General features: G+C 46.3%; 1 protein-coding gene across 6 annotated transcripts in view; it reads right to left on the minus strand.

The window, feature by feature from the left end:
• Nucleotides 1-211: 211 nt before the first annotated feature.
• The window catches only part of RFX2 (regulatory factor X2), a 61,651-nt gene continuing 40,567 nt past the window's right edge, over nucleotides 212-21,295 (minus strand). For 5 of the 6 annotated variants that reach the window (XM_082331097.1, XM_082331098.1, XM_082331095.1 and 2 more), the window contains 12 exons: nucleotides 15,195-15,376; nucleotides 12,773-12,892; nucleotides 11,566-11,681; nucleotides 10,519-10,637; nucleotides 10,031-10,143; nucleotides 7,810-7,961; nucleotides 6,709-6,806; nucleotides 5,910-6,059; nucleotides 4,649-4,857; nucleotides 4,159-4,312; nucleotides 2,436-2,478; nucleotides 212-2,280 (listed from right to left, as the gene is read on the minus strand). In XM_082331097.1, coding sequence (XP_082187223.1) covers nucleotides 2,171-2,280; nucleotides 2,436-2,478; nucleotides 4,159-4,312; nucleotides 4,649-4,857; nucleotides 5,910-6,059; nucleotides 6,709-6,806; nucleotides 7,810-7,961; nucleotides 10,031-10,143; nucleotides 10,519-10,637; nucleotides 11,566-11,681; nucleotides 12,773-12,892; nucleotides 15,195-15,376 — 1,566 coding nt within the window. In that variant the 3' untranslated portion in view covers nucleotides 212-2,170. The remainder of the gene's footprint in view (nucleotides 2,281-2,435; nucleotides 2,479-4,158; nucleotides 4,313-4,648; nucleotides 4,858-5,909; nucleotides 6,060-6,708; nucleotides 6,807-7,809; nucleotides 7,962-10,030; nucleotides 10,144-10,518; nucleotides 10,638-11,565; nucleotides 11,682-12,772; nucleotides 12,893-15,194; nucleotides 15,377-21,295) is intronic. The other variant, XM_082331094.1, reaches the window with a different exon arrangement.

Below are 21,295 nucleotides of genomic sequence, written 5' to 3' on the forward strand. Positions count from 1 at the left end.
CGGCCAAAATTGCTTTAATTAGACTGCGCTGGGCAGATCCTGCATCTCCCCCTGCCGCTGCAAGGCTGCAGCGTCTCCCCGACATCTCCTTTCAGTGATTAAAGAAGAAATGGGACCACAACAATTATTGTACATGCCTGAGCATTTGATATATGTTTATTGCTATTCAGGTTTAGCTGGGAATTTTGTGCATATCGGGTTTAGGTGGTTATCCAGACTCCTCGCACTGTGCTGCAGAGCTCCAGAGCATCTCGTTTGCACGTCCGTGGTAAGCAGAAGGTGGCCGGGGTCGGTCGGTAGCGGCTGCAAAGAAGAGCCAATGCACCAGCTGAAGGCAGTATCACACTCACTGGGAGCAGGGGAGTTTAAGACTTGGTTGCTCAGTCGGTTTTTTTAGACCATCTTATCTCATCAGCAGGATCTGAAGTGTGGACTCTGACCCAGGGATTATTCCTTGCCGTTATTTACAAATAAATCCAGCTTTCTCATTCGTCTCCTGCTACTTTGATACGAGACATTTACAGACAAACATCACCCTGACAGACAACAGCACGGGACAGTAAGAGGGAAAGATGTGCCACTACACACACTTTCTTTTTACTTTCCATTAGCAATATTTTTTCAAGTGTCACAGCTACCTTGGTACCATTCGGAATGAGTAAATAATATATTTGGATAGAATATACTCTGATATGCAAATGTACACAAGGCCCCTGGAAAAGCTCACATCAAATACTGTATCATTAGAAATAATAATAATAAAAGCTATTTATGACACGGCCTTTATTCACAGAAAGATTTGCCCCGGGGCTTTGTTTTTGCAGTTTGGCTTGATGACAGATTCCCCCCCACCTCTGCCCTGTAGCCCCCGTCAGCCCGGACCCCACAGGACACAGAAAAGGAGAATAAAACCCCCCCGGGGCAGAAGCTCCCCCAGCTCAGCCCCGCGGGAGCCACTACCGCAACGATGCCGCAGGAGAAGGCGAAGCCGTACAGCAAGGGGAAACACCACCGTAGTGCTGAGCGTAGCCGGGGCCCGTGCGAGCCCCTCGCTGCTACATGGGACAGGCTGTTTCATTTTATCAGGGTCTGAGCAACAGGCACTGCTGCACCGGCTCGCCCAGAGCGGGGGGAAGCGGGCCCGCCGGCCCACCCTAAGGCACTGCAGTCGCACACCCTCGCCCATGGCCTGGATGCAGCCCCGCGGGCAGCTGCACCCTACCTGCAACATTTTAGCAGGACATCAAGCGAGAATTTTACAAAACCCAGGATGTGGGACCAGTTCCCCCCTGCCTGGGTACCCTGGCGAGGATGGGGATTGCCTGTGGGATTGCCCACGGGCATCCGAGAGCAGGGGGCAATGAACACGCTTTGCGACCAGCTGCCGCTTCCTCAGCGTCCTTTGGTATCTTGAGTTGGCCTGACAGTGTCCCAGGAGCCTTCGTGGATGAGCGATGAAAAAACCCAGCTGGGGAGACACGGGAGCAGGTGGGAACGCTCGTCCCGTGGTCCCCGAGCGAGCATGTCTCAGTCCCAGAGCACATACGTGTCAGTCCCAGAGCGGGCACGTGCGCCACTCTGCCGGGACCAGATGGATGTGCAGCCTGGAGCCCTCTCCCCAGGCAGGTACAAGAGATGCACTGTCCTGCGCTCCCTGGCACGAATGATTTGGCAAAGTCAGAGTCGGGACAGCTTGTCTTGAAAGGCTGGAGGAGAAGGGTCAGGTGTTTTTCCTTCTTCTTGGGCACTGATTGGTTCAAGTTTGTATCACAGTGAAGTCTGAGAAGTGGGGAAGAAACCCAAACCACCTTCCCTGAAAGAGAAAGCCTCGGTTGCCCGCCTTGCTCAGGCTGGAGAGGACAGCCTCTCCTAGCCACGCACATCCGATCCGCTGCTGACCATGGGGGCTTCCATCGCTCGGTCGTAGACTTTGGACCTTCGCCCTCCAGCCAGCAGTCAGTCGTGCTGCTGGCAGCGGGCAGGAGGAAAGCAGGCAGACAAACCAGCCCCATCCCACCGCCCACCCAGGCTCACCCTTCCGCAAACACAAGTAAACATAAAGAGAAACTAAGAGGCACTAATAACGCAGATACGGGGAGACTCAGGCTTGCGACCGTCAAACCTGGCTCCGGATGTCTTCGTCCAGCTGAAGAAAAGCCGAGTCCCCGTTTCAGATCTCCTGCAGCGAGTGGCCGGGGTCGCTGCGTTCCCGTTTCACCAGCGGCTCCCCCACGCTCCGGGAGTCTGTGTCCACCTCGCTGCCCAGGTCACTAATGTCATCTGCAAAGGACAAGTCTCAGCATCAGAGTGGGGACCGGAGGGGAAGAGGTCCTTTTTCCCAAGAGAGCAGGGTGGAAGAGCCAGCACGAGGTTCCCCCTCCCACAGCGATTCAATCCCCGACCCAGCGGGCCTTCCCTTGAGGGAGAGGAGGTACCTTTGTCCAGCAGTGTTGGGGACAGGGATGTGAGGTCACCAAACTGAAAGAAAAAGGAGTTACAAGGTAAGCGAGGCTTATGGAGACCCGAGGCGCCAGACCCGCAAGTTGGTATCTACTTCCAAGCAATTCTAACAAGCAGCTTAACCGCTCAGGAGAAACCACAAGCATCAGCAGTGCCGGTGGTGGAGAGCAGAAACCAAAACCAACCACGTGTTCTGGGGAAAAGCCTGTCACTGCCGTTTAAACCTCTGGGCAAACACCACACACAAAAACCCAGGGCAGAACTGAGCTCTAGAATGAAGGGAGAAATTTTTCTGTCTCCCAAGTCACAACCAAGTACCGTCACAGAGCAAAGGACGGTGCCTTTTCTCCAGCCTTTGCATCTGCCGGGCAGCCGCTCAGACAGGCCAGCTATTCCCCTCTCCTGGGACTCGACCATCAATCCACCTCTGTGCAACTCTGCAAAGCCTTTGCATTCACGTCAGGAAAGTGCTTTGGCTTGCCAGGCCACAGTGCCAAGTGCAACCAGAGAGCTGGGATACGCTGCGTTCTGGAGATGTGTTTTCTCCCTCTGTGACGAGGTCTGAAACACTAAATTGCTGTAACAATGCTGAAAAGTCATGCAAAGTTGAGCAGCAGAAGGAATTGAGGAGAGCGGGAGTTATAAAGCGAGCAATGGAAATGGAAGAACACGATTCATCCCCTTTTGCTGGGAAGAATCAGCCTCCTCCTGGAGAACAGAAATATTGCAAGAGGTTAAAGAAGGAAAGGCAAAACCTGAAGGATGAAAGCCTGCCACAGCTAGGTTTTGCTGGAAGCCACTCGCTGCCTTTCATGTTCTTTTGATATCAATAAAGACAGATTTTGCAGGGAAGAGTGGGAACTCACAGCGCTGCTGACTTGGGGCAACAGCACGGGTCTAATGGGAGGGGAAGGGAAAGCAAAAGGCATGCATCTGGTTTGTCTGGCTCCCCTACATGAGCTCCACAGAAGGAAGAAAACAGTTATGAGCTTCAAGGAGCAAATGAGACCAGTTCTAATCTAACAGTAGTTGCTATATTGCTGCCACAGGTTGGTTGGGGCCTTTTAAATCTGGGCATTTCAGTGTGAAAAATTGCAAGTGGCTTCAGCTAGGCAGGACAGGACCTGCCTGCAAGCCAGGCACCAGATTTACTGTCTGATTTGTTAAAAAAAAAACCAACACACACCCCCCAACACAAACAACCCATCATTTCTCTTCTTCAAGTCAAAACCAGAGAGTGGCTGACTGTGCACGTAACTCCGGAGCTTACAGGGGCCTGAAGAAGTTCAGTGAACAGCACCACTGAAAGCTGCAGGGAAAGTAACTTTTGGACCTTTTTTTGCTTGGTTTAGTTTTTGTGTTTGATGGGACTTTGCCCTGGTGGCAACTCCAAAGTCAGGGTTGGTACCCAGAGGTTATGGAGAGAAGTGGGGAGATCCTTTTCCTCCCTCCTCCAGGCCTCCAAAGCCCAGCTGATGCTCAACTGCCCCAAACCCACCAGCTCAGGTACTAGTGAGCCAGGATGGAAGACGCTCAAGGAGCTGGATCCTTCTGCCAGGCACTCAAAGAACTCAGTGAATCCTTTGGCAAAGATGGTTACAAAAACATGTTCAGGACACAGCGTTGTTTGTGAACCACTTGTGTCTCTTCAAGCGCTGCTTAGTTTGGGTTTGTTTCTAGGGAATAAACAATTCTCACCTCTCCCATTACAGCAATCGGCGTCTCCCCTGTTGCCTGGGCAACACGATGCTCTACCAGATAAAACATGTATTCATCGTAGAGCAGGCGAATCAGGTGGAAGGAACCAAAGCTGGCAGCACTGCGCAAGGTGAGGTCACGGATCACCATGGAGCTGGAAAACGGCCGGGAAACAAAATATTTGGGTTGTATTTTACACTTGCATCATGGCTGATGTGAATTCTTGATCCTGAAGGCACCGTGGGACACAGTGCTCTGTTTCTACCTCTAACCCAAGAGTTTCAAAGCACTTTAAGAAATGAGTTGATGGAGTATCCTATCCCCATCCTGAAAGGACACGGGAGACAGAACATTCCCTTCTGTACCAGGGTGAGCAACAGTTAACCAGAGTTGCATGGGAGTAAAGAACTTGGCCTTGGCTTTTCAAGGAGCTATTCACATGCCCTAAGCCCAATGCAGAAATATCTCCAAAATGAGAAAGAAAATGTACCTATAGAAAGACCATTTCAACAGGAACTGCCTGGCTGCCTTGGGGAAGCTGGGACTGCCCTCGTGATGCTTCAGGACTTGAGTAACAACATTATCCAGCCAACTAGCCCACTGGTCCAGAGAACTCTGCTGTTGCAGAGTGAGCTTGAAATCCTGCTCCAGCTTCTGTACCATGCCTTCCTCACACTGGCACACCCACGAGGCTTGCTCCTGCTCGGAAAGAAGGGTTGAGAGTTACTCATGCCAAGCCTGCACAGTTTTTGCATCCCAACCCAGGAATTCAACTTCATTTCTAGTAGACAAGGACTCCAAACCAGCTCTGAATCATGTCTCCTCCGATCTGTCCAGACCACAATATTATTATTAGAACTATATTATTGTTGGTAGCACTACTTCTTACAGAAGTTCCTTAGTACCTTCTCCACTATTCACAGTAAGATGGCAGACTTACCTGGAAAACTAACACCAAACCCGTTAAATTGTTTATTTAATTGCTTCTTAGCATTGGAAATAGGATGCTGGACTGTCGTGGTTTAACCCCAGCCAGCAACTAAGCACCATGCAGCCGCTCGCTCACTCCCCACCAGTGGGATGGGGGAGAGAATCAGAAGGGTAAAAGGGAGAAAACTCGTGGGTTGAGATAAGAACAATTTAATAAGTGAAGTAAAATAAATTAGAACAGTTAAATAGGCAAAGCAAAAACCGTGCACGCAAACAAAGCAAAACAAGGAATTCATTCCCTCCTTCCCATCGGCAGGCGGGTGTGCAGCCATCTCCAGGAAAGCAGGGCTCCATCGCGCGTAACGGTTACTCGGGAAGACAAACGCCATCGTACTCAATGTCCCCCCTTCCTTCTTCTTCCCCCAGCTTTATATACTGAGCCTGACGCCATAGGGTATGGAACAGCCCTTGGGCCAGTCTGGGTCGCTGTCCTGGCTGTGCCCCCTCCCAGCTCCTTGTGCCCCCGGCAGAGCAGGGGAAGCTGAGAAGTCCTTGACCAGTGTGAGCGCCACTTAGCACCTATTTAGCAACAGCTTAGCACTACTTAGCAAGAACCAAAGCATCAGTGTATCATCACAAACCATCAGTGTATCATCGACATTGTTCTCATCCTAAATCCAAAACACAGCCCCATACTGGCTACCAAGACGAAAATTAACTCTATCCCAGCTGAAACCAGGACAGCTGGTTACCAGCAGACAACCTGATTATAGAGTCCCAGTTCTAGACAACACGAGCTAGGGAAAGATGCTGTAAGTTACCTGCACATTGGCGAAGTCGACCCGATTGAGATCACTGAGCATCTGGTTTATCTGGGAAGTGTTCTGCAGCACCGCACGGGCGGCCTGAGCCAGGTGGTTCAGGGATGTGTATCTCCGTAACGTCTGCGCGAAGGCACTCACTACCCCGACCTGCAACACAGCACGTAGGGCACGGTGAGCAGGAGGCCATGGGGCCAGAAGGCAAACTCTTCCCAGTGCCGAGCTCCAGCACACATCACACATCAGCTGGGGTAACCTGCACAGTCCCACCCATGCTGCTGTCCAAAGCATACACGAGAGCTCCAGAGCAGCACTTTTGCAGCATCTATTGCATCTTGCAAACCAGCCTCTGCACTTCTTTGCTTTAAACTAACAGGTTTTCACACTCTGTCTCCAGCAGAGACCAGCAAGGTGAGAACAGGCTGCAAGAATCCACGGCTTTAGGAGAGAGGGAGGTTCAATCTCTGCAATGCCATTCAGTGCATGAGGTGTCCTGCACTTTCTAGTAGGACAGCTTCATCCCAGCGTGGACATTTTCCTCCAGAAAGCTTTATCTGCAATTTCAGGATATGGGAACGGCTCAATGGACAGAGCACCGTCAACTTCTGGTACCAAGGAATTGTCCTGCCTGTCCTCCCACTCCTTGCTGGTTTTGGGTCCTAATTATTCATTACACCATGCTAGTCTGGAGTACACATGGCCAAACCCCGGCAGGGATTTCCAGTCACTGTGGAAAACCGCAACACGCACACACAGGCTCATTCACCCCCCTGACCTGCACCGTGCTCCCCCTGCTTACCTTGGTCTGGACAATCTGGGGGGGGAATTCGCTCATTGCGTTCATCAGCCACCCTTCCAAACTCTTGGCAAAATTACGAATCGCCTGTGTAAGCGTGCCTGCAAAGAAGTCTGCAGAGTTAGAAAGGCTGCTCCTTATCATCTTCGGACACCACTTTCTAGCTGAGGACTGCTGTGGAAAGCACAGCCTCTGATCTGGTTAGCGGTGATCTCGATTTAGCATCAAGGAAATCAGCTGGGTCCTGAGATGCATTCAAACTTTTCTTATTCTTCAGTGTTGTTACTCAAACTTTTCTTATTCTTATTCTTATTCTTATTCTTATTCTTATTCTTATTCTTATTCTTATTCCTATTCCTATTCCTATTCTTATATTCTTATTCTTAGTTTCTTATTCTTAGTTTCTTATCCTTATTCTTTCTTATCCTTTTCTTATTCATGGTCCTTCTGAGCATTTTCCAAATGTTGAAATATGCTCTTTAAAGACGCAGCTGTGCCCCAGCATGCAGACTGACAACAGCAGCTCAGAGGGACACGGCTTTCCAGTGCTGCTCAGCCCAGTCTATGGCTGCGTTGAGGCTCCGGGGAGAGCGACGCACACACTTCACTGAGGTGCCAAATGAGAGAGAAAACCCTCGATAGCCCATCACTAATCTCCCAAATGAAAGTTGACCCCAAATTTCCAGGAGGTGCAGTAGGGGCCGGGATGGTCCTACATAAACAAAGATATGATCTCCAAGGAAACATCTCACAAGGATTAGCCGTGCTTACTTGCGCATTAAGCTTATGCTTTTACCGTAACTCCTAGCCAAAGTCAGGAGATGTGATATGCAATAAACCAAATTTTAAAAAGCAAGGGAATTTCCAGGGGCCACAAAGGAAAAATATTGCTGTTGCCATAATATTTTAGCTTATATTCGAAACAAAACCCTCTAAATCAGTTTTTATAATGGAAATCTTTGTGGCAAGCGATAGCCAGACTGAGTGAGTCATGAATGGCTGTTTGTCAGACACAACATCCCATGACTCATCCCAGCGAGGAGCAGGAGCCGAGCAGGAGCCGGGACCACCCGTGTCCTCCTGACCACGCCGCAGGGTACTCACTGGGCACCGGTCTGAGCACGTCTGGGATGAGAATCTCCACCAGGGCCTGGTACAAGATGTGATCGCAGCTTCTCATCCATTTGAGGATGGGTTCGTATTTGCACAGAGTGATCAGCTTATCTTTTGGGAGGGTCCCTTCGTGTTCTTCATCGCTATGGGAGGAGGAGGAGGAAGGCAGCGTTAGCAGCAGGTTTGCATTCAGTGCATTCACCCTTCCTCTCAATTTCTAACCCCAGTTTTCAGCAGAAAAAAGCCATTCATGTTTCTTTCAAAAGGAAATGCTTGATCGTTTGTACAAGTCTTTGCTGACTCTGCAAGTGCCTTCCCGTCCATGGGGTCAGAGCTCTGACCACCGTTTTCCCTCAAATCCATATCTCCCAGTGCTTGGCCTTCGCTTCTTCCGTCTTTAGCCTCCACTGCCTTTCACACACTCATGTTGATGTGTACGTGGGAATTGTACAGTCATTTCAGCAGGCAAAGGCTTAGCTGGTGCCTCCTTACAGACCCAGCTATTTCCAAAACCTTCACGCCTCTCTCCTGTGCTCTAAACCTCCTCAGCTGTAGCAGTGGGGAGAAAACGTTTGCAGCGAATGCTTTTGGAGCAGATTAGCCGGTACTGACAGATCCTACAAATGGTTTTGAGGTGTTTAACACCTTCAAATGCGGAATGTTTTCAGAAGGAAAAAGATTTGGTGTTTTGATGAGAACAGAGCATATTGTCTCTAACTGAATGAGGTCAATCAAGCTTGCACTATTTTCACTTTAGAGATGTATGGAAACTTTTTCTGCATGATTAAGGCATAAGATATTTGGTTCAACAGCAAGCAGAGAAAGCCGAAGCCTTAATGCACTGCCAGAGCATCAAAGCAGAGCTGCTGAGACACTATGCTGGGAATTGGGAATTTGCAAGGGACTTTCCCCATGTGTTACATCAAAACCCTTAAAGCCGAGCCTTGGACATGCTATAAAGAGGTACCAATAGCCTCTGCCTGAGCGGTTTTTGTAAATGAACTCCACAGGCATACTCCTAAACACTCACACGGAGAAACTGGCCGTCAAGCCCAAACTTTCTGTTAAGTGGAACCATATTCTGCATTTATCATGCTTTCAAACAGTTTGCCACTTTCATAATATCTTGGGTTTATATTTGTATATAAATAAAGCAGGGGGAGGGAGTGCTTTATTTGCCTATCTTGATTATTAGCAGTGGTAGGGAGAGGTACTAGAGCACACAGCCTTAGCGAGATGCGCTAGTTTAGCCAGAGCCCTGCCGAAATGCTGCCTCCAGTGTCCAGGGAGCCTATCCGTACCTAGCATGGCTCTCCCTGCCGTGTTGCAATGCACCTTGCAGATATCCCCTCATGGAAAAGAAATTCTGAACGAATCAAGCAAAGCTACAGTGATTCTCTGTGGGAAAACATCCATTGGGTAACATCTACTGAGCACAACAGGGCCATATTGTACCGATTATTATGGGGTATTTGCTTATTACTCAAACTTTTACCATTTTTCTTCTGAATATAAAATGGCAGTATTGGAAGTCCTTATATAATCTGTAGAAGTGGACAGTACAGACTTTTAATACAAATTTTAACAAGAAACCTTCACCTTTTCAATTTTTCTCTGTTTTCACTTATTTCCATTCCCCTGTCTCGTGGCATCAGACTACCAATGCATAAAGGATAAAGAAAAGGCAATAACAACGAGCCAGGCAGGAGTACAAAGATCAGAGCAGCTTTCTTTGCCATTATCTGCCTCAAAACACGTGGCACTTAAAGACTTGGAGAGCCATCCAAAGAAGTGAGTCAGTCTAGATGTCACTAAAACCTCAGAGTCTGAGATGTCACTCGAGACCGATACCTAATGACATGGAATCGTTACCGTCTGCTCCCGCTGACCATTTACTAAAGCATCATCCCATCCTCCACCATCCCAACACTCTCTGCATTTTGGATTAGCACTTGTTACAGGAGGTATAAGGCACGCAGAAGTACATAATCAGAGCAGATGCTTTCCGCGGAGGTCCGAACGTTGTGCGGTCATTACAATATTAAACACTTCTGACACTCTTTGTGACAGTTCTGCAGGGAAGTAAATACTTTCAAGTCCTACAAAGCACTCAAAATGCCTAATGAAGCTGAAAATACTTCACACATTTTTAAAAGATAAAATACCACCAAAAAACGGATCATTCAGAAATAATCAAAGCACAGCAGCGTACCTGGACGGCAGGGCAGTAGAGCCATCACTAGATGGTGTTTTAGGACTCCAGAAGGATTGCCACAGTTTCTCAATATAATGAAACTGAAGATTCATTACAACATCCAAAGTCGCCTGACAACAAAGAACACAACTCATTAGCTGCTCTGCTAGCATCTTGTCACGCAGTGTAAGCATAAATTTCATGTGCTGCCATTTAGATTAAATAATTTACAAGAAAAATAATGACAGGGGCATTGTTTTAATAATCAACATAACATAAAACAGATCATACAATGAAAAAATAACATAAAGTGCAATATTTGAGTTGTAATACCTAGCAAATCAAGCATTCCCTACTATATTCTAGCTTTTCCCAAGAGCAGGATATGCAATGAGCACATGACTTAATAAATTAAGTCATGATAATAAACATGAATTAATTAATTAATTAAGTCATGATAATAAACATGAATTAATAAATAAATTTAAAATATTCCAAATAATCACCTCACAGTGTCGCCTGTAAAGAAGCTGCAGAGTTTTCACGTCATTCATGGTGACCCCTTCTTGTAGGAGGACGTTACCGAGATCAGGGGCTGGGAACTCGGGAAAGACATGGGTTACATCTAGGGATAAAAAAGATTGGGAAAGATGGTGAGAGTCAGGAGCACTCAGTTACGCAGGACTACAGATGAGTGCGAGGTGCTGCTGTCGCTGGTGGCTATCTTTCATGTTTTAAGTGGGGATGAAATGAGAGAAATGAGACCGATCATCTAGTACTTTCCCAATTCCTGCTTCTATACTGGGCAAAGAGTGAACAACCGCAGCCCATTTTATTCAGTGTAGAAAGGAAAATGTTTTCTTTCTCTCTGTAATAAAAGAAACAAGAATACATTGTCCTCATCTACTGCGCTTCCCATTAGATTTCCTCCGAAGCCTGAAAAATGTCTCTCTGGTATTTTGAGAGTACAATGGAAAAGATAATTGGACAGCAGACGTATCAAGAGCAATTGTATTTCAGAGAAGGCTCCGAGCTGGCCAGGATTTGGTATCGCTACTGGAGATGATGGAGGCACATAGATCCATAGATCCGGTAAAGCCAAAGAGCTTGTCTCCCAAGGAGAAGGTCCGTATGGATCATCTGCGTGGGATACACATTGCAGCCTTTGCAATGAAGAGAATCGCTCTTCTCCCTCTGGCTGCCTGTCTTAGCAAGGCTCTTCAGGACCTCCACTCCTTCCATCCAATTTGGATAAAACCAGATGGATTAAAAACATACTTGGAGGGAACCGACAGACCTGATGGTGCAAGGAAAAAGCCTTCCTGTAGGTATGGGAGTTAGCAAATAAACTTAGCAAGTGTGACGTTACAAGACCTTATTAGAATATATACTATATGTAAAATATATATATATTTTATGTATATAATACTGTAGATTTATTAGAAAAGCAAACAAATGCAGAACAGATGGGGCTTGCTGGACAAGACCTTCCTTCCTCTTAAAGATATAAGCCTAGATGTGAGCTACCCAACACATTAAAGCCGTCTCCTCACCTATGAATTGCTGATGATGTTGACTTTGAGCAGCAACCGATTGCTCCGGCGTAGTGTGCGGGTTATTATTGGACCCACTCTCTGCCATGCCATCCATCTTCTGCGCCGGTCTGTACCTAAATTTAGAGTGTGGCTTGGGATTTACACAGGCACGAGCAAACAGGTATACGTTATTCGCAACACAGTCATGCAGACTTTTGTGTTCGTCACGTAATACACGAGGTTACATTCGAGGCCGGTGTTTTGAGGGCTGATCATTTATATCATCTACTCAAGTGGAGGGGGAAAATGAGAGCCTCCTTTTGAAAAGCACTCCTCAAGACAGAATTAAAGGGGTTAAGGAGTTTGCCCAAGGTGACACCAAAAAAAAAAAGAAAATGAGAAGCAGAGCTGGAGTGGGTGCCAGAGTGCAGACTCTCCGTCTCGGGAGCTGACTTTTGCATTTACTTTCTGTCTGGGAGCTGAAGAAATAAATTCTTCTGCTCCTTCTTCACTCCAGCAAGAACCAGAAGTGTCTGTGCTTCCAGGAGACAATTCCAAATTCCTTTGCACATTGTACTTTATCTTCAAAATTACTCAGACACAAAACTAACCACAGCACTATTTAACTTGCGCTATTGCACAAAAAAAACCCCAAACAAAAACCAAAACCCACCCAAGCACAACAGAAGCCCCCACGTCCTTTACACAAATAACTCCATAGCCAAGGTCCTAAAACAGTTTGGTCAGAGGGAGGCGGTGAAAAGTGGCACATATGGTGGCATTCTCTGTAGCAGCGGGCTGAATCAAGCCGCTGGCAAACAGAATAGGTGGATAAATGCAGTTTCATAAAATGGTTTGGGTTGGAAAGGACCTTTAGTGGTCACCTAGTCCAACCACCCTGCAATGAGCAGGGACATCTTCAACTAGAGCAGGTTGCTCAGAGCCCCGTCCAACCTGACCTTGAATGTTTCCAGGGATGGGGCATCTACCAGAATCGTTTTGGGACCCTTCCACTACTCAGAGCAGCCAGTGACTCGCAGTCCTCTCTTCCGCAGCTCAGCTCTGGCACTTCAGCAACACTTGGGTCTGAACTGTCCCAACACAATCCCGTTACTCCCAAGCCAAGCCCCAAGATGGGGTCTGCGGCTTTCTTTGGGAAAGGATCGTTGCCCGCAGCAGCGTCGGGGGCACCGCTCGCGAGCTCCAAGACGCTGGGAGCACCTACCTTTGCTTCTGGTGGATGGGCTGCTGCCTCATTGCCATGTACTGGGTATCCTCCTGCAAACGGTTCAGCGGAGACTCTGGTTTTAGACGGATCCCGTAATAATGATACTTGGAGTTTCCCCTGGAAGTATCAGCGATGAAATTGGTCAGTGTAAGCTAGTCAATGGAAGGGACATCGTAGCCCTGCAGTTCACTCTTAGGCTTGTTTTGACAATACACCCGACTTCTTACAGCACACGTCGGTTTGCTGCCAAGCACTATTTGAATGGCTGAACTAATGAATGCCATCATCCCCTGTAAAATTTAAAACCACATGTCGCAAAGTTCAGTGACATCCACGTTTAAAACGCGGCAAGGTTTGTTCCAAGTAACCCATGGTAACTGGAGAAGAAGAGACAAGTGTTACAAAACAAAGTGCTGTTAAACAGAATGGCAGAAAGACCTCAGGGGACACTTTGCTATTTGATTAGGGTTTAAGGATTTGTTTTTTCCATAAAAACAAACTTCCATCATTATCTAGACTTGGATAAAACAGGCCTGACTGAATAGTCAAATACGATAAGAAAAATGTCTTTCTGTTGCCAGCACTTTCACAGCAACGGCAACAGGCTTTGATGTGGCTTTGTTCTTGGAGTTGCTCGTTTTTGTAGTTTTTGTAAAAACTTAAAGCTTTTTGCAAGGAAAACAGGCTGTAATTCTTTTTCCTTTGCTGGTCAGTAAAGCTGCTGTGATGCTCCTTAGGCGAATGTCTTTCCATCACATTAGACAGATGTGTCAGCTAAAGTTTTTCCACCAAACTGGAATTTTTCAATCCCCAAGCGTCTGCTCTTGGGAGTGAGAAGGACAATTATGCAGCCATGGATACATGACGACAGTATGTCCAACTTGGTTTTAGCCAATTTGTCGCTAACAAGGGTTGAGCCGAGTCCTCCGTGGGAGGGGAGACGGAGCCAGGGGAGCAGCAGCAGGGTCTCCAGACCCCTCTTAGTGGGGATGCCTAAAATTCATTTGCTGCGTCACTATGACAGAGTCTGGAGGCACCTTAAATCCAATGATGCTTCCCATTGGAAAATTACACAGAGAAATTTAAGAGAGGAATATTTGTCAAAGAATTAACTCTTTCTTCCTTGGCGGGGGGAATTTTTTCTTTTCAAGGGGACGGCTGAATCATTCACTCTTTGTCACTGTACGAAAGGGGTTTACACAGACTGAGTGCTCAGGTATGAAGTACGCTTCGGCCATGTCTTAAGTGATTTTAAGTGCCTGTTAAATAACAGCTGCATTTATAATCTAAATGAACGAATAAGAAAATAATGGTGGACAGCTATTTCCATATTTATTGAGGTTTACTGTATCTTTCCCAACCTGCACATTTGCAATTTTCAGTGGATTTTTTGCTTGTTTGTTTTTTCTTTAATCCTTGGTAGGATTAAAGAATTTCTCTCCTCTAAAGAAATTATTTCAGAGCTCTTGCACTTGAACCAATGTAGAGAAATCCAAACTCTCCCCTGCTCTTCCTACGACTGTTGCCTCCACATTCCAGCTGTGGAATGCCCCGGCCACATCTGGTTTTGTTCTCGTTTTGAAGCCCAAACATCTAAGCTTGAATTTTATTATAAAATCTTACACAATGAGAGCAATCAGTGTTTCTCTAGTGTATTAGCTACTTTTTTCAAATTAGAAACTGAGATAAAATGCAAACTCAGCTGTGCAAGCTGTGCAGATCCTTTGGATGCTCCCTTGAAGGACATGTATGTAATTACTGCAGGCATACTTTCTTATGTTATGTTTTTGTTGTAACATCATATGGATCTTTGATGTTTTAAAAGAAAAAATGCTGTCACAAGATTCAGGCTGCCGCTTTGGGAATTTACGAAATAAGCCATTTACATCTGTACAGCTTGTCTGCATCAGAGGTTCTGTTCTCATCCGTGATGGGGGAACTTTACGGGACCCAAAGGGAGAAACCGTTTCACTGCATCAGAATTTCGGGCTCCGCAGCTGACAGCAGCAATTGTGAAGATGAGTTACTTCATCTTTTTGAGACAGTAATGGAATGAGAAGAAGCTTAGGTTCAAGTAAAATATTCTTAGGCTCCTTAGGAAATGGACTTGGACCAAATTCCACTGTGTGGCTGGACAAGGCACTGTCACCAGCGACCGGGAGCGTGTCTGAAATTAACTGTATTGCCAAGCCTCTCACACCGCTGATTCATGGTAAGAAAGCAGCTTTTCCTCACAACACACGGAAATGACTTCTGTGCCTCAGAACAGCAATTTTTTTTCCCCACAAGATCGTGGTTGGTTGTTTCTGTAGATCTCGGAAGAAAGACCTGTCCCTGCTAAATGATGCTCGGCAGGTTCTCAGTATGCATGAGAGAAGTTGTAGGAGCTATTTTTTTTTAACTGTAGATTCATACCAACCTGGTTCCCAGGCGGCGAGTCCTCAGCCCCATGAACACCGACCGGATCAGTTTTCCGAAGGAAGCAGCGTTCACTGGATCCAGTTTGTGCTCCTGGCAGTGCCGCAGGTAATGGTTGTAGAGAGAGCTCCTGGGAAGGCTGACGCCTTCCGCCGTCTCGTAGTTGTCCAACAACCACTGGAGCTTTATGTATGGAAAACATAAATAAATAAAGAACACATGAAAGTCTAAAGAGGGCTGGAACGGGCTGCATAAACCATGTCAATGCTTAAATGTCAGGAGAGCCCATCTGACATTAAGAGTTCAAGAGAACTTAATGCTGGGTAGGTAATTTATATAAGTTAATTTATATAATTTATGCCGGTTGCATTTTTACAAAAGTTAAAGGACCCCAACCCAAAGCTAATAACCCCACAAAAACGCTGTCAGATTTTGCAAGAGCATTAAAACATAGTCCGCCTGCCATCTCAGTGTCCACCTTGGATTTTGATTAATTCCTGCAGAGCCAAAATAAAGCTGTAAGAACTCATGTTTTCCAAGAATAAAGATGTTAAGATACTGCCTAAGAGGAATAAATTTTAGGCAAACCAAATACGCTGCAAAGTCTTTATTAATTTGAAGATTGGCATGTCTGCAACTGTTCATTTAACAATAACATTAATGGTTACCAAATCAACCTTAAAAATCTGAGGGGTTCCATCTATTTTTCAAAATATACTGTCTGAACTTCTTCTGACATTTCTGTTGATTAAAGTTTGCAATTAGATATAAATTATTTATACCCAGGCAGGCTGAAAGGGCAGGCCCAGCACACAATGTCAGCACAGGAATTAAAATGCAAAAAGACAAAAACCCCAATCTCCTTTAATTGGCTAAATGACTTCAGCATCAATAAAATAAGTGTTATATTAAGTGAATTTTTGAAAGAACTAGATGCACAAATGGACTAAAATCAATAGCTTTGGTAAGAGCCCTTTCATTGTGTTAGGGCCATTTGGGATGAGCATTTTCAAGACTTTGCTCTCCACCCAGACATCCACGCCTGCTCGCACAGCAGGCACAGCTCCACCAGGAGCAGCTGCATCCGCACCCCATCAGTGGCAAAACAGGCTACGGATGCCAAAATATTAGCTACATCATCTCCTTACAACAAATAGTTCAAGCACATATTGTAATTAAGCACAATCTTAGTCTAGAAATGAGCAGGATTTAACCATGCACATGGATCTACAAGCTGGCCTATGCTTAAGTCCTCTCCACTCATACTCCAGTATCTGGCTCTTTTCTACGGTTTTCTCTTGGTGAAACTTTGGGGTCCCAATTCACCACTATACTCGAGTTCGACATCAATAACTCTGTGAAAATGCAACCTGAAATGTGCAATGACATCTCCGACACCTCGCTCCATTGAGTTATATTCAGTTTATGTATTTCATATCCAACTTTGCTCTCACACAAAGGCTTTTCAGCACCTATGAATGTACGTTCTGTGATTAGCATTCACGTATCCAAATTTAAACTCCTGCTACATAAAATGAGCTGAATCCAAAGCTGTACAGTTAAAACTATTTCATTCATTAGTTGGGTTTGATTCAAAGCAACCACAAGTTCAAATCACCGGATCCATCAGTTTTGGTGGCCTTTGGAGCAGCCCAGGGGCTGCCAGAGCGGGAAGAAGAAAAACCTCTTGGCCATTTTCCCCCGTCCTGCTTTTCACAGAGCTGCCTGTCACCTTCCCACCTTCCTCCAGTTACACACCACCTAAGACACTCTTTGATGTGCTCTTCCACAGACGAAGATCCTCCTGACCTCCAAACCCGACAGTCCTACGAGGAGGTCTTTGCTAACCATCTGCGGCCCTTCGTGCTCTCCTCCGCAGAGAAGACGTCCCTGGGAAGCCCCCAAAAGCCACGCCGGAGCCCGAGCCTCCCCCGCCCATTAAGGATCTCTAACAAAAGTGGACCCCAGTGCTTTTGACATCAAAGACCCGCAGGAGCTCAGTTTTTAAGTAGTCCACATCTGTGCTAATTTTGGCCCATACCCTGTATTTAAAAGATTAATGATTAAGACGGTTCTTTTTTTTTTTTTTTTTAACCTTTTATTTAACCTATGGAAGATACTGAATGTGGATCACCTATTTATTTTCTAAACCCGTTCCAATCCCAAGCCTTAAAAAAAAGAATAAAAATTGCATGTTACTATGGAAAATTCAGATAAACCCCTCTCAGGTAATAAAGGTAAAATTCAGGTAAATCCTTCTCATTTAAATTTGATCCTGGAGATTTTTAGTCTAATCCCAGATATTTCTAGAATATTCCTTTCATCTTCCAGCTTTCTTTTTCTGCAAGTGCCTTTTTGTATTCCTTGAAACATTACAGAGTTTCACAATATGAACAAGAGCTTAAAAAAGAAATCTGTCAGAATGTAAATAATTTTCAAAACACAATTTTTGCTCTTCCTGCATTAGTAATAACAGACCGGACACTTAAAATGAGAACATTAAAGATTCTTTCCATTTGTATCCCTTATTCTGTTTACTTTTTGAATTTTGCTCCCTTGTGACAATGACAAGCTATCCGACACTTTCATTTCTGTTTATACCACATCAGGTTCCAATAAAATCACTACGCAGCCATATGCTGCTTTGTTTGTTATCGACACTACAGGGGAACATTTAAATTTCATTTCTACTTTAACTTTCTTTCTCTTGACTGTTTTGATTTTAAAAAGAATAATCTTTAGCAAAAACCTCGGCCTTGTTCGATTCAGGGGTGGCTCTTTAAGGATGGAAAAAGCAATACACGGGGCTGCCTGAGAAAAGAAACAAACTCTTCTTTTCTGAAGGTCCAGGTTTGGAGAGCTTTTGTTATGGGCACTTCTATGAAAAAGAAACCAATGAAGACACACATTTGTGGTTCATATTTAAGGTGGTTTTATCTGAGACTAAGAGGAGCAGGCTCCCAAGTCCCCGCGCAGTCCAGCCCAGAGTTAGGACCGACCCTGCAGCACCCACGCGCTGCCGAGCATCCCCAGCTCAGCGATGGGAAGAAACGCTTCCCTCGCACCACGCGTTCCCGGCTCAACCCCACCGACCTTTTGCAATGAAAGTTGCATCAAAACCTATATATTTTCTTGAAAAGTCTCTTTTCTAGAACAAGTGCCTGTCAGCTCTGCTCCCCTGCACAGTTAAGCCCCGAGCTACCCGTGTAGGTGAGCACAAGCTCCAGCATCGCCCGCCTTTCTCCACCAAGCAGGAGATTCATCCTTCATTAAGTCGTTACACTCCTCCCCTGCCCAAGGGGGAATTATTCCCTTTAGCAGTTTTCCTACTTCGCTGTTCAGTCTTATTTTAGGTGTTTCCACCTAAACACCCTTTGGGGGTTAGATCTGTGCCTCGGGGGAAAAACTCCATCAGCACCTACCTAAGAGCCATTCACCCGCAGGGAAGAAGTCCAATGCTTTTTGGGGGGTTTATTTTGGGTTTTTTTGGTTTTTGTTTTACAGGCAGTGAGGAAAAAATACATTTTCCCCCTTCTCCTACGAGTGCTATGGATATCAGGGCCTCAGGCAGGTTATAGCATCCAACTACTTCTTACGTGCCTAGCTTGGGGCACTGGTGTACAAACCTTGTAGTCGTTTTTCTCAAATTTCTTTGCATCATCTGCAAGCTCCTAATTGGCACAGAAGTAATCCTCTGACCCAGTGACTCTGGAGTACCCTTGTGAGCAGGGCTTTTTCAGTACCAGTAATAGATTGACATAATTTCATTAGAAACATCATGTGTCCCTGGGGTATTAGCATTAGCTTAGGCTTCCAAATTCGATATTTCAAGTGCACTTAAATAACCTCTCAGAGAGTTTTTGAAGCTAAATTAAGTTATCAAGTGTGGCTCCATTTCACATTGACTTTGTTTAAACAGCATTATGTAAAAAATTCCCTCTTGACTGAGATACCTTTAGTTTTCCTTTTTTTAAAAAAAAAAGAATAGAGATTCCTGGTATGAAACATCTGCTGACAGCAACAAAATAAACCATTATCCCAAGAAGTTACAGGTTTGCAAAATGTGAAATTTAAAACGAGGGACAGGACACTTAATGAAAAACTCTGCAACCTTAAGACTAAGAGCAATTAAGTCCCACCTAATAGTGCAATTAGCATTATCTCACAGCCGCCTCGGCTGCTACCTTTTGTCAAGCTCCCATTTTGCTTTCAGCCTTGCCAAATCACAGTCACCTGCTGCTTCACTTTCTGGTTCTCATGCGCAAGCCTGACACTATCGTGTGTCGGTCACACAAGCATTTGGGACAGGTAATCCTCTGGGAGTTTGTTTTGGTTTTTTTTTTAACGTAAAGAGGTGGGAAATGAAACATCCCGGATAGCAGAAACCTTTATAACACGGCACGTGCCAGGGAAGACGTGCAGAGGTTCAACGCTCATCGCGCTGTCCCATGCACCGGGGTTGGGAGCAACCTCTGGCAGCCTCCGCTCTCCAGGCAGTGGATGCCCCATCCCTGGAAGCATTCAAGGCCAGGCTGGACGGGGCTCTGAGCAACCTGCTCCAGTGGAAGATGTCTCTGCTCATGGCAGGGGGGTTGGATTAGATGGCCTTTAAAGGTCCCTTCCAGCCCAAACCATTTGATGATGGATTCTATGATTCCAGTCCAGCCTCCTGCTCAAACCAGGGCTCACTTCCAGGGGCGGTCAGGCCCCTCAGTCCAGTCGAATGGCTCATTCAGTGGAGCCCTGAGAACCTCCCCAGGCAGAGGCTGCGCAGCCTTGCTGGGCAACGGCACCGACCCTCCTCCAGCTCTAGAAAGAGATCGCCCGATCCGGTTCTGCAATGTGCTGCATTTCCTACAGGCACTGCTCGTGCCATCGCCTCCTCGTTATTCCCACATGTCCGCAGACATCGCTCCGTGCTCCGGGAAAGCAGAGCAAGGACGCTGGAGGTTCACAGGGCAGCAAGGGCCCTGCAGGTTTCCTTGGCTCAGGCTCTGCCTTGGCAGAGAGAATTACCCGCCCCCGGCCTGGAGCTGCCCAGGGCAGCACAGCGCTTGTGCCTGGACTGACACCTGCAGCAGGGGCGAGCGGAGAGCTGATGTGTACACACGCGCTCAGGGAGTAGTTTATTTGCTTCAGAATTTGTAAGGGAACTTAAGCCTGATGCCAAACTATAAACCGTGACCTGAGAAGAGAGACATTAAGTCCTTTACTTCTACCCTGCAAGACAGCTCCTTCCCCTGGGGAAGATCTGACCAGAGGTTGGATCGGGCCCCAACTCCATCCTGCACAGCCTGTGGTCAGATGAAATCTCTTTTCTATCTTTGCTTTCTTTCCTCTACTCTTTTCCTGCTTTTTTTCAAACCTCCTTCAATACCACACCACGACCCACCCCGTCCTGCTCTGCTCTGTCCTTTTCTGCACTGGGACAAAGACGGAAAATTCTGCAGAGCAACGTTATCCTTAGAGAAATCCGCATGGCACCCGGGGCACAGCACGGGCGCGTGAGCACAGCCCCGGCCCGGGACGGGGATGCACAGAGGTGCTCAGGACAGGAGCCACCAGCCTGATTCTGCAGGTTTATGTTTCCCCAACTACAACAAGGAACCTTCAATTTCTAGATGCTGAAATGAGGATCGAGCTCATTCAGGAGCCCTGGCTTGCAGTTTGACATCAGCTTTGACATCAGACCATTAGGTTTAATGCTCCTTTCATTTTCTCAGGCTATGTCTCTAGGGTGAAGAGGGCAAAGAGTTTTTTTGCAGGACCTAAGAATGACAACAGATCTGCCCCCAAATACAAAGCAAAAGGAAACCTGTTAGAATAACAAAGTACCACTTTGTGCACTGTGATTTATCAGTGCAGAACATGCTTCAGCCTAATCCAAAACACAATGAAGTCAAGGCTAAGTCCAACGACTTCAAGAGGACTTGAATTAGACCCTTCAAATCTCACACAAGCATGTGCTCACCGTTAAGCATTACGGCATGGGAGCCATAAACCATGACGCAGAAGGCCCAGCAGAACAGTGGAAACGTCACACAAAGCAGGGAAATTGTTGGCGTAGTGAGAAGAGAGAGGTCTAGCAAATGGATTTAGCAT

This window comes from Platalea leucorodia (genome assembly GCF_965183815.1).
Source record: "Platalea leucorodia genome assembly, chromosome: 21".
Classification (NCBI taxonomy): domain Eukaryota; kingdom Metazoa; phylum Chordata; class Aves; order Pelecaniformes; family Threskiornithidae; genus Platalea; species Platalea leucorodia.